Source organism: Gopherus evgoodei, chromosome 3, assembly GCF_007399415.2.
Source record: "Gopherus evgoodei ecotype Sinaloan lineage chromosome 3, rGopEvg1_v1.p, whole genome shotgun sequence".
Lineage (NCBI taxonomy): Eukaryota > Metazoa > Chordata > Testudines > Testudinidae > Gopherus > Gopherus evgoodei.
The window spans coordinates 119,966,173-119,993,713 of record NC_044324.1 but is presented as its reverse complement, the minus strand read 5'-3'; the positions used below and the strand labels follow the sequence as shown (position 1 = coordinate 119,993,713).

The 27,541-nt window shown below is 41.3% G+C and overlaps 1 protein-coding gene across 9 annotated transcripts in view; it reads right to left on the bottom strand.

Moving 5' to 3' along the window:
- Positions 1 to 27,541, bottom strand: part of UTRN (utrophin) — a 638,628-nt gene that overhangs the window by 497,325 nt on the left and 113,762 nt on the right. For all 9 annotated transcript variants that reach the window (XM_030556487.1, XM_030556489.1, XM_030556490.1 and 6 more), the window contains 9 exons: positions 20,807 to 20,899; positions 19,911 to 19,988; positions 12,736 to 12,828; positions 11,669 to 11,841; positions 9,566 to 9,681; positions 8,161 to 8,324; positions 7,273 to 7,473; positions 4,012 to 4,193; positions 3,031 to 3,181 (listed from right to left, as the gene is read on the bottom strand). In XM_030556487.1, the coding sequence (XP_030412347.1) occupies positions 3,031 to 3,181; positions 4,012 to 4,193; positions 7,273 to 7,473; positions 8,161 to 8,324; positions 9,566 to 9,681; positions 11,669 to 11,841; positions 12,736 to 12,828; positions 19,911 to 19,988; positions 20,807 to 20,899 (1,251 nt within the window). The remainder of the gene's footprint in view (positions 1 to 3,030; positions 3,182 to 4,011; positions 4,194 to 7,272; positions 7,474 to 8,160; positions 8,325 to 9,565; positions 9,682 to 11,668; positions 11,842 to 12,735; positions 12,829 to 19,910; positions 19,989 to 20,806; positions 20,900 to 27,541) is intronic.

Below are 27,541 nucleotides of genomic sequence, written 5' to 3'. Positions count from 1 at the left end.
AATATTTCAGACGATGGAAGATGCCAGGCAATAAGACAAGTTATATATTTAGATTTTACCAGCTTTCTGTTCTCATTTACAAAAAAAAAAAAAAAAAAAAAAAAAGTACTTTGTGTTCCTCAAAAAATAAAAAGGCATGTCCAAACATTCAAATGTTTGGCTCTGAACAGCAAATGACTTTCTGAATCTCTAAAAATACATGTAAGGAAGGGTTTCTACAAAATGTGTTGCCATACATAATAAAGTACGATATTGCGAGTATAACAGCAGATTAAATTGCTTACTATGCACACTCTTAATAGGTTTTGATGGAACAATAATGACAACTGCACGGTTTTGATCATATATATTGTACACTGTGTTCAGAGACAATACTGAAAAGACTACACAACAACTACAAAGAAAATGTAGGAGAGAAGAGATTCTCCTGTTATTTAGCAATATAGAAGTGTAGTTATTGTAAATATCTATTGTAAATATCACATTACCAGAGTAACTCTGCCCCAGAAATATAGCTTTATATGTTCTGTAACATCCTTTATCCCAAAGGATCCTTCAACCAGTAGATACAACATCAGCGTAGAACATGAGAGACCTCAGTTCTATTCTCAGCTCTGCCATTGGGCTGCTGGGTGACCATGAGCTAGTGACTTCATCTCTCTGTGCCTCACCCAATCTTCAAAATGAAGATAATGATACTGTCCTCTGCAACACACTCTGAGATCCACTAATGAAGAATGCTATATAACAGCTGCACATTATTATTCAAAATCTATATACCTCAAGCCTCACTGAAATGTAGACCCTGCTCAAGATGGAGGAGGGAAACAAACACTGCACTCAACTCACAAAAGTTTGAGGGGAGGGGAAATTTTGACCAATGAGTCAAGGACAAAGCCTACTCTTGTGGCAGTTTTTATAAGATCTCTAATGCCCTTTTCCCTTAAGGTACGTACCTTACTGGGAAACAGGAAGGTGGTCAATAAGCTGCCTCCACATCAGAATGAATGTTCTTTTTAACACTTACCACAGAATGCTGTAAGAGTAATGAGCATCCAAAAGCCCTCTCCAATCTAAAAGCGCCTGGGGCAGAAGGCAAGACTCATCCCCAGAAACGCGGCTTAGAGCCACACCACTAGAGGAGTGCTGTACAAATGAAAGAGCAATTTCTTCTTGGCTTAGTATCAGAGGGGTAGCCGTGTTAATCTGGATCTGTAAAAGCAGCAGAGCGCCCTGTGGCGCCTTATAGACTAACAGATGTATTGGAACATGAGCTTTCATGGGTGAATACATGCATTTGATGAAGTGGGTATTCACCCATGAAACCTCATGCTCCAATACATCTGTTAGTCTATAAGGTGCCACAGGACTCTTTAATTCTTGGTTTAGTGGTTTGTTGTTGGGGTTTTTTGGGGGGGGGGTTCTGCAGGGGGTGAGGAGGAGATTGTTTGTTTTGTAAGTGGCAAGAGGTACAGTGCACTTGAGCGCACTCTTCTTTTCATTAGGGGTAAATAATTTGTTATTTTTCAGCCCCTCCCCTACATAGGCAATTTAATGGAGAATTTTTTATGCAGCAAACAAGGCAAGATATGCATGTGATGGTGCCCCCCCCATAAGGCTTTATGGAATATGCTTATGAATGTGTATATGATATAACTAGAATATGTTTTATGCTACATATGCTATATAACATATCTCTGTAAAGGTTATGATCTACTGAAACTATTAATCCTATTTGTATCCATGTATCATTTTTGTACTTGAAGTTAGGAATATTGGCTGCATACTTGTTTGATTTCTGTTGAGAAAGTAATGTGCAAATTAAATGCCCAGTCAAGAACTACGTAAGCCAACAATGAACTTGAAGACACCAATCCACACTGGAGCTTTCCCAGGAATGTGGCTTGGCTGGTAAAAACTGAGACATGCATGGACATGTGGCTTGATCATGTGACTCCAAAACTCCATCTTGGAGCTGGACTTTGATAGGAGAGAGGAGGGGGTCTCCATCCACAAGAGAAAGTCTATTTAAATCCCTGGGAGACCCCTCCATTTTGTCTTCAGCTAGCTAAAGGGATAGCCTCTAACCCCCAAGGATACCCGAAAGAAACTGGAACAAAGGACAGTAACTACAGGAGGTGAGAGTGACTGCTGGACCCAGACTAGCAGCAGACTAGTCTGTAAAAGGAAGCTTACTGAAACTGATGAGGTTTTATCTGTATTCAGTTTTATTACTGTAGTAAGCTTAGATTTGCGTGTTTTATTTTATTTTACTTGGTAATTCACTTCGTTCTGTCTGTTACTACTTGGAGCAACTTAAATCCTACTTCCTGTATTTAATAAAATCACTTTTTACTTATTAATTAACCCAGAGTATGCATTAATACCTGCGGGGGGGGGGGTATACAGCTGTGCATCGCTCTCTATCAGTGTTACAGAGGTTGAACAATTTATGAATTTACCCACTATAAGCTTTATACAGGGTAAAATGGATTTATTTGGGGTTTACACCTTATGGGAGTTGGGCATCTGAGCATTAAAGACAGGAACACTTCTGTAAACTGCTTTCAGGTTAAGTCTGCAGCTTTGGGGCATGTGGTTCAGACCCTGGGTCTGTGCTGGAGCAGACTGGCACGTCTGGCTCAACAAGACAGGGTGCTGGAATCCCAAGCTGGCAGGGAAAGCAGGGGCAGTAGTAGTCTTGGCACATCAGCTGGCAGTTCCCAAGGGGGTTTTTGCGATCCAGCCTGTCACAATGCAACTTCCACTAAAGGTCCTTTACTCAGTTAGTAAATAAAGTGCTTTCAAAACTGTCCAGTCTCTTCATTTCCATTACCATCCCCTTCCACATCAAAACTATCAAGCATGTCCCCTCAGCATACAACCAGATCTGAATCTTGCCTAAAAACGAGAGGACCGTGAAGTGGCTGCCACAATTGAGTTTCTCCATTGTAGCAGTCACTAAGTTATTAGAGCATCTGAGTATTTTTTTTTCCATATCATGTATTACAGATGCAAAAAGGCATTTACTTTATGTACTTCCATCTGTTTTTGAAGCGACTCTAAATCTTCAGCTAAGGCCTGAGATTCCATCTTTTGAATGCGCACTTCTGTGACAGTCAGCCAGTCAGACAACTGCTGCAATTGCTTCTTCTGCAGTTCCATCAACACATCATGCAGGCTGCAAATGGGAGAACACAAAAGCAGAATAATTCCAGAAAGGCTTTTGCAAGTAAAAAGCATAAGATCTAGTTATAAATAAGAGGAAAGCCATATAGCCATATCTAAGCCATTTATGTCTAAATAAATTATTTAGCATTTAGTTCTAAAACTAAAGAAAACAGTTAAATATCGGTTTACTCCTCAAAAGTTAGTGAAAGATGCCACCAGCGTACACAGAAATACGCTCACATTTTCTAACAGCTTAATTGTTTCTTGCATCAGATGTTTCTTCTTAACGACAATGTCAAGAGCAGCAATGAAATGCAGTTTCTCCCTTAATGACTGTAATAAAACATAGCAGGAAAAAATCCTTCAGATAGTCCTTTGTATTATATAAATACTACTCTTTACAACGATTGAAGGCTTTTATTTGTTAAGAACTTAAATTATTACAACAATTTTAAGACTATTTCCTATTAGTAGAAGCAGTACACTGCATTTTCAGTCTGGCACCTTCTATATTATATACATACAAATAAATGTTTACATTAAAGTAGCCAAGAACACAGATATTTTTCCCTCCTTCTGCATTTTCAGTTTGGCACCTTCTATATTATATACATACAAATAAATGTTTACATTAAAGTAGCCAAGAACACAGATATTTTTCCCTCCTTCTTGCTTTGCTCCAGATGTGTTACTGAGACACAAACAGGATGGATTTAATGCTACAAAATGACAAGTTCATTCTGAAAAATCTGACATTAGCCTGATTTTGAGGACTAAACACACAAGGATTTCCATTAACTAGTTCTCCAGCTATACAAGAAGTTTTAGAGTGCAACTCACCGAGCTTGCCTGTCCATACTGTCCACTCTGAGAGCTTCCCATCGAGAGTTTAGCAGTTTCATTTGTTCCTGGATCTCTTCCTCCTCTTCCTCTGATAGATTGCCCTGTGCTATCAATTGGTTCCCAGCCTGCAGTACACTACCCACACTACTCTGGTGCGCAGTTAGCTCCATCATAAAAGCCTGGAAAATGTACAATGAACCATCTTGATTTTTGAACTGCCATGAGGAGTTTATGAATTTGTAACAGGCTTAGGCCTGGTCTACACTACACGTTTAAACAGAATTTAGCAGCGTTAAACCGATTTAGCCCTGCACCCGTCCACACAACGAGGCCCTTTATAGCGATATAAAGGGTTCTTTAAACTGGTTTCTGTATTCCTCCCCGACGAGCAGAGTAGCACTGAAATCGGTATTGCCATGTCGGATTAGGGTTAGTGTGGCCGCAAATCGACGGTATTGGCCTCCGGGCGGTATCCCACAGTGTACCACTGTGACCGCTCTGGAAAGCGATCCGAACTCGGATGCACTGGCCAGGTAGACAGGAAACTCTATCAGAGTTCCGTTACAGAAGACGAAATGACAAAGCATTTGAAAAAATCTCCAGCCTATGATAGACAGAGGCCACAGCAGGGACTCAGCACAGTGCTGCGTGACAAGCATAACGGAAAGCCAAAGAATCAAATGGACGTTCATGGAGGGAGTGAGGGGGGACTGAGGACTCCAGCTATCTCATAGTCCCCGCAGTCTCCGAAAAGCATTTGCATTCTTTGCTGAGCTCCCAGTGCCTGTAGGGTCAAAAAAACATTGTCCGGGGTGGTTCAGGGTATATCTCGTCAATTTACTCCCGCTTTCCTCCCCCGTGAAAGAAAAGGGAAAAAAATCATTTCTTGCCATTTTTCAATGTCATCGTATGTCTACTGCATGCTGCTGGTAGATGTGGCGCTGAACAGCAGCATCCCCTCCCCTTCCTTTCCTGATGGCAGACAGTACAAAATAGTGGAAAACCGTCATCATCCCGTGAGTGCTCCTGGCTGGCCTCGGTGAGGTCGGCCAGGGGCGCTTGGGTAAAAATGGGAATGACTCCCTGTCATTCGTGGCAGACGGTACAGAATGCTTGGTAACTGTCCTCATCATAGCAGCTGGAGCCTGAGCTCCATCAGCCCCCCTGCCCCCTTTCGTGTCTAAAGAAAAGATTCTGTACTCCCTGGACTATCATAGCAGAGGGAGGCTGCGCTCCTCTCCTCGCCCTGCACCCTTTAATGTCCTGCCTGGACTATCATAGCAGCCGGAGGCTGCCTCCCCTTCATTTTATCTCGCTAAAAAGTCAGTGTTTCTTATTCCTGCATTCTTTATTACTTCATCACACAAATGGGGGGACATTGCAACGGTAGCCCAGGAGGGTTGGGGGAGGAGGGAAGCAACGGGTGGGGTTGTTGCAGGGGCACCCCCTAGAATGGCATGCAGCTAATCATTTCTACGGGATCTATGGGGCTCTGACCCGGAGCGGCTGTGCTCTCTGGTTCTCTAGTAGACTTGACCCATATTCTAGGCAAGACCAACTATTTTTAGACAAAACATAAAGAAGGGAATGACCCAGGGAGTCATTCCCATTTTGTCCATGCGCCCCCAGCCGACCTCAGCGAGGCCAGCCAGCAGCACTCATGACAGCAGCAGACGGTACAAAATGACTGATAACTGTCATCGCCAATTTCCAATCGCAAATGGTACAAAATGACTGATAACCATCATCTCATTGCCAATTTACAATGGCAGACGGTGCAATAGGGACGGTAACCATCTCTGCTACCCTGTAAAGGCAAATGAATGCTGCTGTGTAGCACTGCAGTACCACCTCTGTCAGCAGCATCCAGTACACATACGGTGACAGTGACAAAAGGCAAAACAGGCTCCATGGTTGCCATGCTATGGCGTCTGCCAGGGCAATCCAGAGGAAAAAGGGCACGAAATGATTGTCTGCAGTTGCTTTCACGGAGGAAGGATTGAGTGACGACATTTACCCAGAATCACCGACACTGTTTTTGCACCATCATGCATGGGGATCTCAACCCAGAATTCCAAGGGGCAGGGGAGACTGCGGGAACTATGGGATAGCTACGGGATAGCTACCCACAGTGCAATGCTCCAGAAATCAACGCTAGCCTCGTTACATGGACGCACACCACCGAATTAATGTGCTTAGTGTGGCCGCGTGCACTTGACTTTATACCATCTGTTTTTAAAAAACGGTTTATGTAAAATCAGAATAATTCCATAGTGTAGACATACCCATAGTAACCTGATAATGTTCAAACCACAATGCTGCAGAATAAAGCTGGTATCATCAAAAGCACAAGCACAGCAGACCTTAACCCACTGGTCTCTACATCATAAAATTTCAAAAGAACTATAAGTATTTGTTTTGGTAACACAAAAAAGAGGTGGCAAAGGAATAAAAATAGACCTTTCCTAAGAGAAGAGGTTGCTGGTTAGGAGACAACCTTTACAAATAAATGCAGTAAAAAACATATTAATTGGAAACACTGAAAACCAAAACCAAAACATACCGCAAAGAAAGCGGATAAATACGTTTTCAACTATGGAAATAAAAATTGGATTTTTTTTTTTTAAACAAAGAGTCCAAAAATGTGCACATGAGAGGGGTCTCTTCTCTTCTCTTTATATGGTCATACAGCTCCTACGCATGGAGAAGGGCAACTATTGTGAAGGTAGTTCTATTTTCTGATTAGATATGATTGTATATTTTACATTGACAGAAAGATAGATTAAAGTATCAAACAGAATTTTTCCAACTCTAGCACCTACAGCTTTTAGCAACATTACACTTACAACCAGAAACCTCGTACTAAAAATTGGGAAACAGCAGAACCAGCTCCTCCACTGGCGTACATCAGCAAGCACCATTGGATCTGGCCCATAAATCATGACAAAGTCTATAAAATTCTCATCAAACAATGTAGAAGTTGAGGAATGAGGATAAACTGCACTAAAAGTAACATTCTAATAATCAATTATTTCTATTATTAAAAAACAAAACAAAAAACCCCCAAACAGCTAAAACTCAAAATCTAATGCACAAAAAAAAGCATGATGCAAATGTCACAAGCCTTAAAATATCCTACAAACTTTCAGTATAAATTTAGCAAAAGCAACACAAATGAAACAGAATGATATTTTTATAGTATCAAGAACTAACAATTTTAAGAACGGGCTGGAAAAAGATCTGCCAACACAAACTTACTTCATGGGTAGCAAACTGCTCCTTGACTTCTTCAACATCACCAGATATGTTATCCTGCTGATATGTATCTTCAGCTGAAAGCAACCACGTGAGGACCTCTTCCAGAGCTTCTTGGTAGCTGTCCAAGTCCATATCCACCTCAGTCACAGTGCTAGGGGTTTCTGCTCTAGAACCTTCATGCTCCTCTTCAGGTGTTGCACTCTACATAGCAAAGAGGAACATAACATTTCTTAGAAACGCAGAGATGTGGTTTCCATAATTGGCACCAAACACAGATTGTTTAAGATCCCTTGAGTACTTCAGTGATGTGACAATGTGTCTGTTATGCCATCTTTTAACATATTAAAATATGATAGTGGTTACTTTGTAGACTAGAGGGGACAACTGTCAGATCTGATTATTTTCCTTCCCCGCCCCCCGGCGACTATAGAATCTAGAGGTCATTACTAAGAAATAAAATCACCCTCAGTAGTGTTTATTAAATTAAGTCAGCAGGTGACACTGAAGTAGAGCGGAGGAGTACCAGAGAAGAACAAAAACTCTCCCAACGCAAATTCAATTCAGGATCAGGAGCCATCCTGTCCAGCATACCAAGATGAATGAGAAAGATGGGCAGAAGCAGGAAGCTTAAAGCATCTGAAACTTTCCAGGACAAGTAGACAATTATCAGTGTAGGGAGGGGGGGGGGAAAGGGAGGGAGGGGGGAGGAGGAAAAGGAAAGGCAATGCTAGAGTGAAGATGAGAGACAGAATCAGGAGGCAGATTGTCAGGGTGCGATTTTAGTATCCTCCCATGGATTTTGCAAGGGGTGGGGAGGGCTACCAGTATACTTAAACAGGTGAAAATTATAGCCAAGAGGCTTCCAGACCTGGATGGACAGAAACGTACTTGCTGTATATTAAACGCTCCTTCTTCACATTCCTTTTTGTATCGCCTTGGAAGAGTCTCCACCTCGCGGATGTCTTCCATGGTGACTTGCTGAGGAAGAACCTCAAACAAAGAGGTCAAATACATGATGATAGATTTCTTGTCAGGCAGCTGTACAGCAACATCTACACAGGAAATTTAAAAGAAATGAAGCAAGACTGCTTTTCTAGAAAATCTCCTAGATAGCTACAGTGTGGTCTGTATACCAGAAAGTGTCAGGGTCTCAAATATTATCAAAAAGTTTTATGCCAAAAGGTCTGGCCTACCCTCCCCAATGCATCTGGAATGGTTAACAGATCAGAGAAGCGCCAGCAATGGAAAATGCAAATAATAATGGAACAACCCTTTTATTTCTTCAAATGCTAGAATATTTTTGGTAAGAGGTTGGGGAGATTCTGCCCCAACTTCTTCAGCGCAAAGAGGCTCCTGAAATCAAGGATTTTAGTTTGGAAAGTCTTGGGAAACTCGGTGTTTACAAAAGCTGAGCAAAGAACGAAAATGGAAAGTCCACGTTCTGCCAGTCCCTACACAGTATAGACAGTGCAGTAGAAGCTACCAAATCCTGTAACTGAACATACCAGGTTCCTCATAGCTGCACCAAAACTGTACAGTCCAGTCCTTTCCCAATGGAGAGTCAGGCCCCATTATCCTCACTTGTGAGGGATACACTGGGTGATGGGTTTCAAGAGTTTTCTCTAGACTGAATCTTACCTCTGTACCTGCACCTCTAGGACTGATCACCTAATGCCGTAGAGGCCATCTGCTGATCTATTATGCAGGACACACCTTTGGGAAGCCCAGAGTCCATTCAGAGGGGAGGGGGTTCAACAGAAGTCATAAAAGCTTGCTGGCAAGTGTTCCCACATGTGAAGCACTTAAGCAGTTAATAAGTGGCTCCTGCTGTTCAGTGGGCATAGACAGCAAAGTGGGTTTCTGTATGAGAAGAGCTACCCAGTATATGGCATTTAATGTTTTACATGAGCCTGAAAAATGCTTAGTTATTTTTAGTTTTATCTCCTACACTTTTTGACGTGTACAATTATAATCAACTCATACTTCAATAAAAAAAAAAAAAGGATTGCAAACCAGTTTTTGCTTTTCTCTTCCTTAACCCATGATCATTTGTTGCATCACTTACTTTAAGTTAAAAAAATCAGTGAAGATAGATGTCACTTTTACACGCGCACACACGCGCACCCCTCCCTTATTACTAGATCTCTCTTCCAAGTCAATAGCTGAAGACAACAAGAAGTTACAACTGGAAAGCAACTTGACTCTGTATTTACATTAAAAGTAAATGGAAGTAAATTCTGAACACTTATCTCAAAAATGAATTTATGATCAAGAGCAAAACGAAACATTTTACCTTCAGGATCTAACAATTTTTCTATTCCCAGGTGGTTTTTGGCTATGGTAAAAGCATGTTCTAGTCTCTGCGTTGGGGTCAACTTCAAAACTTTATCCCAACTGAAGAGCTCAGGTCTGAAAGAATAAGGAAAACAAAATCAAAAACGGAGGTGTGGGTGGGGGGGGAAGAAATAAGACTTCACACACATCAGATAATAATATTACAATGCAATTACAGATTTTAAAAAGTGTCACTGAGATTCCAAGCAGAAAGTTATAGTATGTGCACACTAATACTAACAAAATTCTGAACATATTTGAATCACTAACTCTATATCCATATGACTGCAGTTATATTCTCATCCCATGTCACATAATATACGCTATAACTACTATTTTTGTAGTAACATTTAAAGAAATATAGTCAACTTTAAAAATGTACAAATCTATTATTAAAATATTTATTTTTCAACATTACTGCTGAGTATTTACTTTTTGTATTGCACTTAGTTTGGATAATGAAAGAAAAAAAAGTCAGCTTCATTTTTCTTTCTAGTCATTTTGCTTCCAAGTTCAGAGCACTATGATTTGCACAGTGCTGCAGTGTTTGAACTGCACATCACAGGGATATGAATAATCATTTTCTTTTTTTTTTTTTAAATACCGAAGTCATGAAAAAAATGGCTATTTGAAAGATTTCTAAAACTTGGTGGAGAGGGAAGGGGTGGGTATTCGCATGCAACTGGAATGAATATAGAGCTGGGGAACAAGACTGAATAGGGAGTTAAAGGTTCTGACATGTTGGAAAAGGTTAAAAAGTTCTAACATTAACATAAATAGGATAACTTGCAAGTAATAGGATTTTAATAATTGACTACACATTTGAAGGGTTTAAACAGGAGGGTTAGAAAGGATTTACAAAATGATACCCCTGTGTGTAATGGAATAAAGTAAAGAGAAGGAATATTTAAAATAAAATATTCCTAGCAGCCTAATGGATAGTGTGTGTGGGTTTAAAAAGAAAAAACACCCACACACACTATCCATTAGGCAGCTAGGAAACTGAAATTTTTGCTGATAAGAATTTCACCCCTCCTATTATTTTTGTTACCCTGTCTCCCCTGAACCTCATTCCAACCTGTTTGTTCATCCCATCCAAATATTATGTCTTGTGTTTTGGATTAGAAGATCACTGAGGCAGGGACTGTCATTTTCTATAGGTCAGTAGAGCACCTGAGAGTGGAGTTGTGATCTGGTAGGCCCGCAGGTGCTATAACTATAAATTTTAAATGAATAATTATAAATTATACTGTGGAATAGCCCATTCTGGGAAATGATAGATCCTGAAACATTTGTGAAAATTAAAATTACACTGGACTGACCAAAAGCAGAAATATCTGATGAAAGTCATATTTTTTTTAATTAGTGATGATTATATCTACAGACTCCCAAAACACACCTCTCAAAACAAAGAATATGTGATCTTTGCACAGAGCAGCTTAAACAATATCTCTTAGAAAAAGGGCCAAGGGAGAATAAAACACCACCACTATAGAAACAAAGAATTGTATTATTCTTTGATTCTTCTGTTAAGTAACGTATGCCAATTCTGTGAGAATAATTACTATGTGTCTCAAATCACACTTAGTCAAAACTAAGAGGGAGCCATGGTGTCTGTATTACTTGTTGATTTGTTTCAAAGTGTTCCTTTATCTACTCACCAGAGATGCTACAAAAAACAAGCTGGACTGGAGCCTTTTTTTCCCAAGTGTTTTCAGTTTGGGGGAAAAGGAGTTAGATGGTCTAACAGCCAAGATATCCTCTCTGTAAAGACGTATTCAGCTGACTTTGTAGTTAATATATGTTAGTTGTGATTTAAAACAATCTCAAGTATTTTTATTTTTTGGTAATTGAAAAGCGAGTAAAGGAATAGTGGGAGTTGCAATGTAGCCCTAGCTTTACCTTCTCCACATAAATGCTGGATTGGCAAATTTCCCTCCATTGTTAATGTAACCACACCAACAAAACAAAAAAAGAAATCCCAAAACCCACCACCAGTACTCCAAGATGAAGAGGCAAAAGCTGCTTATTTGTGCAGCTAACGATCTAATATGTCACTCACTTGTGTCTGTGGATCACAGCATTAAAGGCAAGTCCATCGGTCCAGCTTGTAGTAAAGTTCAGAACATTGACCTGACTGTAAGGCCTTGTGGATTGCCGAACCCAGCTCAGTAGGATTTTCTCACTGTTTGTCTGCTGCAAGTTTGACATGATGTCCTTCATGACATCTTTCACCTGCAGAAAGTAAATAATCAGTAACAACTACAATTTTACATATGTGTTAACTGTTGATCTGCCAAACCTGCACTTAAGCGGATTTGTTGCACCAACTGGTATCAGAGTTCAAAACACTGTTTTCACTAAACACAACAGGAGCCTTTAAGACACTTTGCACCCTTCTGATCAAGGGCAGCTGTGTGGGCAGAATGGGACCCTAGTTTAACAGTCCAGGACTGTTCTAAGTTACAACAGCATCCCCAGTGCTGCCCAGGCTTGCATGACATGGCATACACTATGGCTCTGCCATCTCCTGTCCTTGATTCTAGCCCAAGCATATCCCTCTATACTGGGCCTTGTAGGGGGGGAATCATTCCACATGAGGAATTCTCCTGAGCCTCTTACACACCATTTGCTGTTTTTACATGATGCCTAAGGAGGGGCCAAAGTCCCTCCCAAAGTATCCAATTCTCCTCTTACTCATATTGGTGTAAATCATGAGTAACTGCATTCAAGTCAGTGGAGGTACTTTGGTGAGACACTGAAACCAGGCCACAATAACAGTATCAAGACCATTCTGCTAGAATACTTTAAAAATACCTTGCAGGTAGATCTGTACAGAAAACTTGTGAAAAGAATAAAAAAGTAATTCTTTAGTCTTCATTTAAAACATTTGTGTGGTAACACCACAGAACCAGCTGACTGAGCACAACTAGACACACAATTAGGAAGTGCATTGTGGGATTCAGCCAACAGAAATGGTCAGAAACTAAACTCTGACCTACACCAGTTACAAACTCAAAAGAGAAGTGATGTTTTCCACACTAGAGGACAAAGAATGGTTTGTAAGAATTCAAAAAGATCAATGTGGAAATTCCTAGAAAGAGACTGACCTCCCCAAAGTGTCCTTACCTGCCAGTGCAAGATGATACTCCACAGTAATCCCAGTGTCAGTTTGTGATTTCCATCAACAATGTCAGTCCCTCCTATATTCACCAATTCCACCTGGAGACATTAACTCAACTAAGTCAATCAATATTTCTCACCAAGGATTTCAGTGTCCTCCCATTTTCTTATCTACCTACCAGACACTAGCAAATGAACAGATACATTTAATTTTGTGGAAATTTCCAAGCAGAGATTTCTGCAGAGAGCAACTTACCTGAATTTGTCATGAAGGCAATTAGAAGCAAAATACATAGGCAACAGAGAAAGGGTTCAGTCCTGACCAGCAATATAGGGGGATACAAAAATCAACCAATACACAGGCAAACATGCAGTAACTGGTCTGTTTTGCAAGGTAAAAGGTAATCCTAAATACTATATAGCATTATAGAGAGCCATGAAAGTGTCATAATTACAAACAACTTTAGTTTTCAGACTGACCAGGAGCCACACATGACAAGCTTTGTATGTGGTAAAAGAGTCCAGGGGAGAATCAGCTTGCATTACTTTTAACTGAAGAAGTTTAATGAGGGCTCAACTCAACAGAAATTATATGTATGCAGTGTTGGATGGGGTTTATTTAATTTTTCAGGAGGGGCTGCAAGGGGGATGACGACATTGGTCTTATCTTCCTTTTTAAATTTCTTTATTCACTAATGAGTTCTGCTTTTTCTTGAAATTTCCTCTCTTATTTTAACTTGACCATCACCTATGGAAGCTTTTGAACTCATCTTCATTTCCATTTTACACTGTGCAACATCAAGCTTTTGAAACAAACTCAGCTCTTACTCCTTTTTTCACAAGAGAGTACAAAAAAGTGAGTCAGATTCCACAGGTTTTTCTCAGAGGATTGAATAAAGAGATGGAGCAATGAAAAGAGCCAAGTGCCTCAGACCTAGAAAGCTGTGTGTAATGCCAAGGTAGCGTTATCTTTTAAAAGTTCAGCAGTCCATAAACTACGTCTGTAAGATGTCTTAATGGGAAGAAATCTGAATTGATAACTTTAATGTAGGGAAACCAGAACTAGAGACTGGAAATTTTTGTTTTGGGTTATGAGCTCTCCAAATCCAAAATGGACAATGGGATAAGCCTACCTACAGCAGCAAATCTAGAGGCTATAGAAGAAAGGCACTCAGTGGATGAACTCAGATTATGCCTGGGTTGAGGGACTTCATAAAGCACATACACACATATGTCAGGTGCAGCAGCAATTTTTTTCTCAATGCAGAATAGGGGTCATTACACTGGCAGAATGAATGTGAACAGAGAAGGAAAACAAATTCCATTCTGCCTTACATGGTTACTCTGATACAACAGTGAAACTCTTCCCTACTATCTCATCAGATAAAGCAGATTTTGTTCAACATCTTTATTAATAATCTGGATGATGGGATGGATTGCACCCTCAGCAAGTTCGCAGGTGAAACTAAGCTGGGGGGGAAGAGGTAGATACACTGGAGGGTAGGGATAGGGTCCAGGGCCGCCCAAAGGATTCAGGGGGCCTGGGGCAAAGTGGGGGAGCTGCGGCACTTGTACTCACCTGGCGGCGGTCTGGGTCTTCAGCGGCATTTCGGCAGTGGGGGGCCCTTCAGTTGCTCCCTGTCTTCGGCAGCACTGAAGGGCTCCCCGCTGCCAAAATGCCATCCAAGACCTGCACCACCGCTGGGCCAGGGCTCACGGGGCCCCTGCAGGGCCCAGGGCCTGGGGCAAATGGCCCCACTTGCGCCCCCCTAGGCAGCTCTGCCAGAGTGACCTAGACAAATTGGAGGATTGGGACAAAAGAAGTCTGATGAGGTTCAACAAGGACAAGTGCAGAGTCCTGCACTTAGGATGGAAAAATCCCATGCACCGCTACAGGCTGGGGACCGACTAGCTAAGCAGCAGTTCTGAAGAAAAGGACCTGGGGATTACAGTGGATAAGTTGGTTATGAGTCAGAAGTGTGCCCTTGTTGCCAAGAAAGCTAAAGGTATATTGGGCTGCATTAGTAGAAGCATTCCCAGCAGATCGAGGGAAGTTATTATTAAAGGCCACATCTGGAATACTGCATCCAGGTTTGGGGCCTCCACTACAGAAAGGATGTGGACAAATTGGATGTGAACAAAAATGATCAGGGGGCCGGGGCACATGACTTACGAGGAGAGGCTGAGGGAACTGGGCTTGTTTAGTCCGCAGACTAAAGAGAAGAGTGAAAGGGGATTTGACAGCAGCCTTCAACTACTTGAAGGGAGGTTCCCAAGAGGATGGAGTTCAGCTGTTCTCAGTGGTGGCAGATGACAGAACAAGCAGCAATGGTCTCAAGTTGCAGTGGGGGAGGTCTAGGTTGGATATTAGGAAACACTATTTCACTAAGAGGGTGGTGAAGCACTGCAATGGGTTACCTAGGAAGGTGGTGGAATCTCCATCCTTAGAGGTTTTTAAGGCCCTGGCTGGGATAATTTAGGTGGCGTTTTGTCCTGATTTGAGCAGGTGGTTGTTCTAGATGACCGCCTGAGGTCTTTTGCAACCCTAATCTTCTATGATAAGATGGGGTACTAGTTCGTGTCTACTGTAAATCGCACTAGGGAACCAGCTCCTTATGCTCCTATCTATAATGTGTAGTGAATAAAAAGCTGCGTGAACATGTGGGACGGAACTTCAAATTAAGTGACACATGCTGGAGGGTAATATAATTTATGCCAATGATTAAAGGATTAGAAAACATGGTTTAGAGAGACAGACTCAAGAAGCACAATCTATTTAAGTTAATAAAGAGAAGGTTAAAGGGGTGATTTGATTACAGTGTATAACTACCTATTTGGGAAACAAATTTATTAATGGGCTCTTCAATCTACCAGAGAAAGGTACAACCCAATCCAATGACTGGAAGTTGAAGCTAGACAAATTCAGGATGGAAATAAGGTGTACATTTTTAAAAGTGGGGGTAATTAATCATTGGAACAATTTACTAAGGGCCATGACAGATTGTCCATCACTGGCAATCTTTAAATCAAGAATGGATGTTTTCCTAAAAGATATGTTCTAGGAATTATTTTGGAGAAGCTCTATGGCCTATGTTACACAGGAGGTCATACTAAATTATCAGAATAGTCCCTTCTGCCCTTGCAATCTTTGAATAATCACCAATAATAAAGATTCTGCAGTCTGCCCATGTAACTCCACTGAATTCAACTAGTGCCGAGTGTCACCTTTTCAACTGATCTTTTAATTTGTTAGAAGAATGAAACTGACATGAAATCACTGGGACAGACATGGAACCCCACAATCCAGCATCACTTTTCAGGTAGACACACATTTTAAAGCAGCAGAAACATATGTTTTTGGAAAGACGGTGAGGAAGGCAATGGGATGGGAAAGGATCCTCTTCCAATCTCTACAGTAAAACATACAGAATCTTATTATGGCACAGTCTGTAAATGCTGGACATATGCTCTCTCAAGACTCACAAAAGTTACACAGGGAGGGAAGAAGGGAGAGAGAAAAAATAGTCATCACACATCATTCAACCACAACAGTGGAAAGAAAAGTAGGATGCAAACACATTATAATGGAAGTACTCCAAGTGCAGTCTGCTGAAAATTATTTTGCAAAAGGTGTGATTTAATCTGAGTGGAGAAGGAAAGGCCCTGAGAACACATAACAGAAATGCTTATGTGATTATAGACAACTCTTTTTATATCCTCTCTGTATCTGTACTAAATCCTACATCCAACCCTATAATTACACAATATGAAAACCACTCCATGTTCTGATCTTCAAATAGCCTTTTTGATCATCATAATCTAAACTATTCTGCTCACGTAAGTGAACTGAAGTCACAGCTATTACTGTAAATTTTCACACCTAGTACTCACCTGTTCCTTAGAACAAATTTTTTTAAATACTCAATACTAATTCTTTCAAAAGTTAATGATATTTTATAGTCTCTAAGCTTCCAGATAAGAGGGAAGTATTCACATTCAATTGCACTCCTTCCTCCTTTATCTTAAACTCTTAATATTTCTGAGCACCTGGTGTAAACCATGTGCAGAATCTTCACAGCAGTCAGCAGACTAATGCTATCCGCACATTTCCAAAACTACAGATCATGGCAGGTCAAGGAAGAACCAATAAATCACTCAGTAGTTTAACTCAATCCCATTACTTTCATAAAATAAACTAAATTAATTTCAGGCTAGAAAGGCTCATTACTTATCCTTAGAAAAGCAAATAAGTGTGTGCACAGTATGTCAGAGAAGAATAAATCTTTGCTTGCTTCAAGTCACTTAGTAATATGATTTCAGTCCAGCAATACAAAAGGGGAAAGTGCTCAGTAATATACAGCAGTTTCAAAACATCGTTTCGTCAGCAGTATATAAATACACTGGAACCTAATTACAATAAACTCAGACACACTGTAGTGAAACACACTGAAGCTGTTATTCTGAATTATTTCAATCCTGCCACATGCAAAACAGCAATTCTGATTAGAAAAAAAAAGCATGCTTATGAAACTGTTCTGTGAAGAAAAAAATACAACTGCTTCACTAGAAGATTACAGTATAATTTTAAAAACTCTTGTTTTCATTAAAGCTGTATTGTTCATTTTTGATCAGCCACTGACCACTTATAAGCCTGGGACAACTAATTAAGGACCTGAACCAAAACTCATGTAGTCAATGGAAAGATTCCTATGGGCACTTTGGGTCAGGCCTTAAAGCAGGGCTTCTCAATTTTTTACAAATCAAGCCCCACTTAGGAGGTTTTTGGGGGTTTGTAAACTTGAAGCCCCACCCCAAAAAATCTATGGCATTGTGAGTGAGTTGCATTGCAACCTGGAGCATGGGGTCACAATGCCACTAAAATCTGACCCTCCAAGCTAAATGTGAGTGAGTGGTACTGCAACCCCACGCATAAGGACATAATGTCACTCACTCAAATTTGGCCTGTACACCCCTTCGTGATGAGTGGTGTTGCAACTTGGCCCTCCTCTATCCCTTTTACTTTAAGTACTGATTTACTGGAAGGCCTGCTGTGCTTCTCTCCCTCCCCCAAAAGTTTGACACCCCCTTGTGAAAGTAGAATGAATTATATTGTGAAAATAGAAAGGATTAAAGAAATTCTGTCTGTACCTTTAAACTGTTGGAATGCTGCAATCCAGGTGTCAGGAATACAGACATTAACATAAAACAATTGCACCGTTCAAAGGCAACTGGTGAAGTATTAGCCTTAGATCGATAAGAGTCAATAAGGAAGTAGGATATGCATGCTGTGCCCCAGGTGAATTTTACTGTTTTGCTTTCTTTGTCCCTTTGTCTAATTCCCGCTCTTTTATCTGTATAAATAAGACTGTTTGGGTCTTGCACGGCCACTCACATTATCTGGGTGTTATTGGCGGAGCGCTGCGCTAATAAAACAGAGTGGTCTGACAAATTGAGTCCTGATTCTAACTTTGACACTCTCAACCCTGAGAATCTCTGCCTAAAGGGATAGAGATAGATTCCTGCTGCATCTTCAGTGGTGGATCCTTCTGTTTATCCTATTTATCCTTTGGTTTGTTGAGTTGGGAATTTTTGCAATAAATGTTTTAACTGATGTTCTCTAAAATTACTATCTAAAAGTATTGTATGTATTGCAGCAATGGAAAGAGCAGAGCCGTACTGTGCTAGGAACTGCGCAAATTATAGAAACCTACTCTCTGCTCCAGAGAATTAACAATCAAAGGCTCCAATCCCACAAACATTCAAGCATGTGCTTAAATTTATTGTATTTTTAATTTTAAGTAATATCTACCATGTGTTATTTCTAAGGTCTGATGGCATTAGACCTGTCAAGGTTCCTTCCCCATCCTGAACTTTAGGGTACAAATGTGGGGACCTGCATGGACACTTCTAAGCTTAATTACTAGCTTAGATCTCGTAATGCTGCCACCATCCAGAAATTTCAGTGTCGGGATCACTTCTTGTTCCCCTCCCCGGGCAGCCTTGAGAGGCTTCACCAGTTCCCTGGTGAACACAGATCCAAACCCCTTGGATCTTAAAACAAGGAGAAATTAACCATCCTCCCTCCTTTCCCCCCACCAATCCCTGGTGAGTCCAGATCCAATCCCTTTGGATCTTAAAACAAGGAAAAATTAAATCCGGTTCTTAAAAAGAAAGCTTTTAATTAAAGAAATAAAAGTAAAAAAAATCATCTCTGTAAAATCAGGATGGAAAATACTTTACAGAGTAATCAGATTTATATAGCCCAGAGGAACCCCCTCTAGCCTTAGGTTCAAAGTTACAGCAAGCAGAGGTAAAATCCTCTCAGCAAAAAAGGTACATTTACAAGTTGAATAAACAAAAATAAGACTAACACGCCTTGCCTGGCTATTACTTACAAGTTTGAAACATGAGACACTGATTCAGAAAGATCTGGAGAGCCTGGATTTGATGTCTGGTTCCTCTTAGCCCCAAGAGCGAACACCACCCAAAACAGAGTACAAACAAAAACTTCGCTCCACCAAGATTTGAAAGTATCTTGTCCCCTTATTGGTCCTCTGGTCAGGTGTCAGCCAGGTTTACTGAGCTTCTTAACTCTTTACAGGTAAAAGAGGCATTAACCCTTAACTATCTGTTTATGACAAGACCAGTTGAGGATTGATCAAACTACTCTTCAGAACACTTACTGGCTGAATCACAGAGATTTCTAAAGAAGCCCTATATGGCTTATATGCCAAAGGTTTGGTATAGTAGTGCTCAAATACTATCATGAGTGCATCTAAGAAACTAGATTAGATTAAATAATATTGATTTAATAAAATACATCGACTAGAAGTGATACTGACTTACAAGTGGCAAATAACGAGAGGTGAAAATGCAAAACAGTTTAACCCACAGAGAGAACAAATGCCTATAACCAAAGCATTCAGTTCCTCTTCATCAAAATCTCATCCAAAACTATATCATTTGGTAACATATTGCTTGCATTCATGTATTTCACAAAACCATCAGACAGTTGAAAACACTGACCACATGAATTGCTCATCATTTTCACTGTCTGCTGGCATTTTTATTTGCTGTGTGCGGTAGGTTTCTGATCTGCAATTCCAAGTCACTTATCTTAGAAGACTTAGTAAACCAAACTGACCGCAAAAAAATATTTTAAAGTTACAATATAAGCTTACACTGTTCTGATGTAAAACTTGCAGTACTCTGTTGACATTATTTAGGGCATGTACTCTTGTGGAACCACGTTCTTTGGGCTAAAAGTAAGAATACAAAGTTATATTTTGTTCATGTCAAAACACTTGATGACAGATGAAAACAAAATAAACAAAAAACAGGAAATTTGTCATTTTATAGTGTTATTTTTATAAAGAAAAACAGAAAAATAAGGAAGACTACAGAAATTAAAGAGGGTTTTTTACTGAATTAACTATGTAAAAGAGTAACAATACAATATTCCTTATATATTGAAAAAACCTCAGTTTCAGAATGTTTCAAATTTCTTACACAAACTCCACAATTTTTAAATTTTCAGTGTGCTGCAGAATTTTGTACTGGCAACGTAACTGCATTGTGGAAGTTCCCAAGGGGTAAGGTGAAACTTTTGGAAGTTTGACAGAGCAGCAGGAGTTATTGGCTCCTGGAAGGAATAAGAGGCAATTTGTTGTTTTGGCACCCAGAAGACAACTGAGGCCTTGAGCACTGGGGACAGGCCGCACTTCCTCTTTTTTCATGCCCTACTTTGGGTAGCGGCAGAGAGAACTTAAAATGCAAAGCAACCCTTGACAATACTGGCCACTCCATTTCCCCTGACCTATCACAATCTGACTCATGAAGCAGGCCTGTGTGGAGCCCTATTGCTGCAGAACCAATTGCAGGATCATAAAGCTTAACATGGAGTGTCACAAGTGGGTATCAAAGCATGAAAACTGTCCCTTTTGTGATGCCTTACAACTTCAATGGGCTTTAGATCAGGCCCAAAGTTACATGCACTACATACTGGGATGTTTGTATTTAAAAAGTAGAGGTCAGATGATTAGCTTCCGTCACAATCACTAATTAATACTTTTCTTACCAATGGATTTCCTGTGAGTCCTTCTAGAAGATCCAAGAGCTTCCTTCCATCCTTGAGTTCTGTGAACATATCCTTAATTGGTGGCTTCCCGCTCTACAGGAAAAAAACAATATGGAAACAAAATGAAAGTCTATTTCAGCAACAAAAGCCTCTTTAAAATTAGAGAAAATTTAATTTTGCATCATATTTTCAATTCACAGTTATTGAATAAAGGAAAAAAGAAGAGTCCCACAACTATGTGTTATGACCATTCTCCACAGATGAAAATTCTTTCCTTACCGTTTTGCTTTCTCCATCACTGTAAATCAACAGCCTAATATCGACACACACTGAGTACCTACAGCTTCTCCTAACTTTAATGTAGGTGCTTCAACATCCCAGGGAAAAGAAAAAAAAAAACACACATGCTATACTTTTGGAGATTTCTTTGAGAAGGAATGTTCAGTTCTGGCTATACCTAAGGCAGAACCAAGATTATGGACAATATTAAAGGAGAAAGGGAAACAGAATCTCAACAACAAGATTCTTGGTCGTGTTGCTTTTCATTCTGGGGCTGATCCAAAGCTCACTGAAGTCACTGGGAGTCTTACTGTTGTCTTCAATGGGCTTTGAACTGAGTCCTTAGGAAGGAACACCACCACTTCTGTCCAGATTAGTGGATTAGAATATGCAGAAATTGAGATTTCCATTAATATTTTGAAACTGGTCCCTTATTTTCCCCAGCCATGTATTTATTTCCATGGGGGAAAAAAGTACAGGAACAGAATTGCCCAAGCTCAACTCCCAATAAACATTTCTATTGAAATGGGCACATAATTGCTGTAAATTAGGTAGCAGCATGGTAATAGCAATCCTTTCCTATACCTCCCTTTAGTCTTATCCATGGATCCAATCACAGATTCTATGGAAATGGGACTGGAAAAAAAGCAGTCAGTTGACTGCCAGATTGGAGAACAAAATAATTCCAAAAGGTTTCTAATGTCCACAGCATTTCAGAATCTCACTCCACTATTCCCTTAACTACATGCCACTCTTTCAGAAAGCAAAACTGGTCAACTGACACAGTTATGTCAAGTAGTTGTGCTATTACAATCTTCACTATCCTGACTCCTCTTTCCCTAATGACAGTTTTATAAAGAGAAGAATTGCAGAGTTCTACTAATATATTAAACCAGAAAAAGCAGATGTCACATTTTGTAATGTCAACACAATTGCAAAATGGGATTACTTCCATGCGACTCAATACAGCCAATTTTTTAAATAATGTTTATTATTTCGAAGCTACCTTTTGGTTTCAAAACTTAAAACCTTAGTTAGAGCAAAAGCTGCCAAAAAGGTCCAATACTATTAAAAGAATTAATATTGAATCAAGTTAAGCTATTTCAGTCACTGAACCACATTGTGATCTCATTTACATCAGCATAACTGGAATCAAAGCGCAGCTCCCAGTTTTAACTGAAACCATCTGAACAAAAATGGTAAGGATGCTCATGTAACTGACACCACTCAATGTTCCCCCCTTCCTTTTTTTTTTAAAAAAAAAGAATAAAGTAGCAACCATCCAAGGTTTCTGACATTAAATTAAATGCAAAAAACTTTTCTGGCAGAAGGGCTACCAGTCAATTACTGTCACAATCTATAAAAAAGTGTCTACAGACTGTATATACACACACAAATCTAGGATAGAGAGAGCAATGCAACTGACAGACCATAATTCCAAACAGAGTAATTATGAGATAATGTGCACAAATTAGAGTTTATAGAATCATAGAATGTCAGGGTTGGAAGGGACCTCAGGAGGTCATCTAGTCTAAACCCCTGCTTCAAAGCAGGCCCAATCCCCAGACAGATTTTTGCCCCAGATCCCTAAATGGCCCCGTCAAGGATGAACTCACAACCCTGGGTTTAGCAGGCCAATGCACAAACCTTTACAAGCAGGAACACTACAGGTCACTATTTAATAAGTGTAACAATACCCTTTCAAGCATGGTAAGAACAGCACATATTGACAGTATTCGCATATGCTTTTCAGGGGATATATGGTGTGCCATGGGAGCAGCTCAGCCATCACAAATTACCTTTATCATGAATACCAACATGCAAGGCAACTTAATTTGGGACTGGATCAAGGTTTAGGTGATGGGTCATGACAATTAAAGAGCACAAGTCACTGATCATCAGGGGCCAATAGGAACTTGACTAATTGGAGGAAGCCCTAAGCCCTCAGTATAAATGCAAGTACCTGCGGATGTGTGTGTAAATGGTTGGGCTAGGTGGCTACTACAGAGTCTACCCCTGCCCAGGGTAAACGGCAAAACCTAAGGTGCCAGATTTGTGGCCATGGGGAAAGGAAGAGGGTAGGGAAGTTCATATTCTAAAAGTCCAAGGATTTTTCCCTTTGGAATCTGTTGTCGTTAGTCTGATGTACCAGTCAAAGTTTCCTACAACCCTGCCAAACATCTTACAGAAAGGAGAACAAGTATTCTATTTTGTGTCCACAGTTATAGGCTTCAGCTATGGGTGCAACACGCAAGAACTGCATTCCTCTTCATATTAGTGGCTAACAAACACATGCAGAGATTCAGAGAGATCGATAAAATGTGCAGAGACTGAAAATACCAATATCAAATATCCTGACATGGATTTTGATAAATAGACCACAAGCAACTTTTCTGTAGGATTGTAGCAGTTTTGTTGGAGAGGATAAAAAGATCTTCATGGTGCTATATTACATTTAGGAGGTCTGGGACACATACCACCTGATTTTTTTTTCCACTTGGATGTTTTATTTCTCATTTTAAGTATATGAAAATAAACCTGATTTCCTGCTCTCAGACATTTTGTTGTGCAGGTCATGATATTTTCCACGTACATGTAACATTTCATGTACTGTACTGCTGGAAAAAGTTTTGATCTGCTTTCTCAAAAGAATGGTTTTATTTCACTGGCATCAGAGCAACACTTTCTTCTGCCAGTTTAAACAGCCATCAAAAGAGCTTTAGATTATTTCTGAAATTTAAACTACTCATTTCTACTTTATTTTACAGCATTCATTATCCTCAAAACAGAGACAGATAAAGCAATGTTAAAAATGCACTGTTTTGTACATTTGTAGAAAGCTTCCAGAGAAAACAATGCACAGTACTAGGATGAGAGTTAGGGTCAGACTATAAAATAATAAAGGTTTGTAAGTACTTTGTTAGGTTTCCATCCAATATGCCTTGGGAATTTTTCCTTTTTCCCCAAAAAATACATAGTCATAGAGCCAAGTTTCTGATATAATTCACTATTCTGTAAATTTTGCTGAGCACTTTGGAACCTTGTAGGAAGTGAACTACATAAATGTTATTTTTATGGCAATGTGTTAATGGCCAGATACAAAGCCCCAGGAAATTCACAGAATAACTGTCTCCCAATTACTTCAGATCTGCAATCTTACCTTTCTGAACTGGTGTATTTTATATTCACTTTTCTCGGGTGTAAGTAACTACACAAGGGCAAAGCAATGGAGGCCCAATGTCTACCGATATCCCATAAAACAGTCATTTTATCACTGAAGAGATCTGAACAAAACTGAGGTACTAAACACTATTAAAGTGACAAGCAGACAAATTATACCAGGACCTGAAGCAAGAGGCAAGGGCAAACACATTAGGCCATCAGCCAGGAAGTGAGAGAAAGTGAAAGGAGGAAGAGACGACCAGAAGAAACAGATTTAACAGGTTATAAAATGAAAACTGGCTACTCATCAAACAGAATCAGATGAGAAGTTTTAAAGGGACACTAAAGCTACTTAACAGACAAAAATTAGTAGATTCAGCTACTACGTTTAGGGTGACCAGACGTTCCAAAATTTTACCTTTTGTCCCACATCCCAATTGATGTACGATCAGAATGCAGTTGGTCCCAATATTCAGGTAAGGAGGCGAGCGGCAGGCTGTGAAGTGAGGAGGCGCGTGGCAGGCAGCCAGGGGAAGGTGAGGAGGCAGGTGGAGTGTGGGGGTTTCATGGCAGGTGGGGGGGGCCTCTGGCGAAGGAGTGAGGAGGCAAGCAGCAGGCAGGTATGAGGATGAGGAGGCTGGTGGAGGGTCTCCCCCCCCCCCAACCCAGCATACCCCCAGAGTGCTGACTCCTGGCTATCACTGAGCAGACTGGAGACATGGGAAAGGCATGCCTTTCCTTGAGGCTGGGAACAAAAAAGTCGAACTTCAATTCAGCTGTCACCTACCAGCGCTTTGTGACCAGGTTTAGCGCTGCGCCAGATTCAAACCAGCTCTTGGTGAACAAGCTTTGGGATCCAATCCAAAGAGAACTGAAGTCCCCCATTTATTTTAAGGGCAGGGGCAGCACCCTCAGAAATCTCTGCCATCAGGAAGACTCACTCTGTGGCCACAACAGAGAGGAAAACCCACCCCAGCCAACTGAGCCCAGAGGGCTGCTGACCCCTGGCCCAGCCCCCGGGCTGGAGTGTTCCAATGGCTCAGCACCCAGGGCTGAGTGACAGCCCTGGAGCAGGACCCCTCTGCATTCGGGGTGCCCCAAGAAGGGCTGGGCAGGGCAGCTCACACCCAGAGCCAGACAGAGGCTGCCTCCGTGGATGCAGTGGAAGGGCTAGAACCGCTGGCTCTGAAATGAGACATGGCTCCATGTTCAATGGGGGAGGCTGCCAGAAGCCGTTTCCAAGCTTTTCTTTCCCCACTGTTTTTGCATCAGGAGGGGGGGAAGAAAATGCCCCACCGAGGTTATAGTTGCATTCCTACCGTCAGGGTGCACAGACTGGCCAACCTAACTCACTGTTGAACCTAGGAGAAGAGGCGCCCAACCATACTGGGGGCAGGGCTGCAGAGGCTGCTGCTGCAGCCCTGCATGTGCTGATTCCACCCAGGGCAGGCCGCAAGCTGCTGCCCAGGTCACTTACCCACACTGGCGAGCAGAGGCTGCACTTGGGGGGGCATGCACCTGACTCAGCACAGCACGAGCACCCCGCACACAGCAGCTTTACTGTTAGCCCCAAGTCCCCGACCCCAGCCATTCCTAAGGCACACAAATCACATGGCCTCGACTACTCCAAGGGGGATCCAGACGCTGCCTCTCTGGACACATGTGGTTGCTCTAAAGGGAGCCAGAGTTTTCCGAAATCAGCCCTGTCCCTAGAATTATTTTACCACAACAGGAGACTCCATATTCACGGCTGACCAGCAAATTCCTGCTGTCTCCTTCTGAATGCTGCATTCCAGAGGGAGGGCTTCAAGGATGCTTCAGTTATTACTCTGGCCTCAGTGGAATCACTCCAGATTTGCACTGGTGTAAACGAGGGTAGAATCTCAAGTTTCAGGGGTGGATGCTGCCTCAGCCTCTAGTTAATTCCCCAGCCTAGGCGGAACACGAGGTTTGTGATGAAAGACAAATCACCACACTGAAAAGGTGAGCTCAGAAGTTACAAGTGGAGGGGTCCTTACCTAATCCTAGAAAGTCCTCCCCAGTGAAGGTAAATATTTTTAACCCTCTGCCCAGACCTCTGGGCACAGGCTGGGGTGTGCTTGTCGGTAGTAGGGATTTGCTCTGTGGGTTTGGCTTGTGCAACTAACTCAAGATATTTAGGGCCAAATCCTGATACTACCCAAGGAAAGACTGTGTAACCTGCTACCATGATTAGGTTCCCAGAGTATACTGTGATTTGGAAACGTTATAGAAGAGGTGGCCAAACTGTGGCTTGCAAGCCACTTGTGGCTCTTAACATTAAAGTGTAGCTCACAGAGTCCCCCCAACAGCTCCCCTCCCCCATTCTCCACCTACCAGACTCAGGGTGGTGCTCAGGATCTCAGTCTTGCAGCAGGATGGTGGGGTAGAGGCTTCTGCCCATCAGAGAGAGGGGGTTTGGGGCTTCTACCCCATGGTGCGCAGCTGCTGAAACCCCGACAGGCACGCCCCATCTCTCAAGTTTTTGAAGATTGTCATATGCGGCTTGGAGGTCAGTATGTTTGGCCACCTCAGCAATATAGCCTGCTCAAATCCATACAGAGCTCAAGGACACCACGAGGGGACATGGCTAAGGGAGAGGGGAAGGGAAGGGTGTGTTAAGGGAAAGCCAGGACTCTCTGTGGGCCCGCCCCAAAACCCATTGAAGGGATCAATCACTTGTATTGTCTCCTTGTGGGGGGCAGCATGGCAGGGGAGTGAGGATGTGAGCGGCAGGCAGCAGGCAGGGACACTGCAAGACAGCAGCAGGCGGGGGGGGGGGCTGAGGTAGGATGTGAGGGCAAGGGGGCCCCAGTAGAGCAGGAGCAGAGCTGACAGAGCCCCAATGTGTCCTGACATTTTACTGTTGCAATCTAGTCACTCTAATTACACTGGCCCCAAATCCTCCTGACAATGGTTGTGGCTTTACAGAACACATTTTTATTCTTTTCCTCTCTCCTTATTGCTGACTGAAACACATACACACACACACACACACACAATGAAAACTAACAGAATGGCTGTACAAGGGGAAAGATTAAGTTGACTGTACACAAGAGTGCTGTTAGAGGTACAAAGTCACAAACAAAAAAATATGATTTTTCCTCTGACCTCTCATTATGTAACCCATATAATAGCAAGTAAATGCATATCACTTTAAGCCAATAATGTCCTTTTAAACAGTAGACACTATCAACACAGCAAAAAATAGTGAAGGACCAGTGCAGGTGCATGAGAGGGAGAAAAATATTACTCATATAGGACTAAATTTCAATG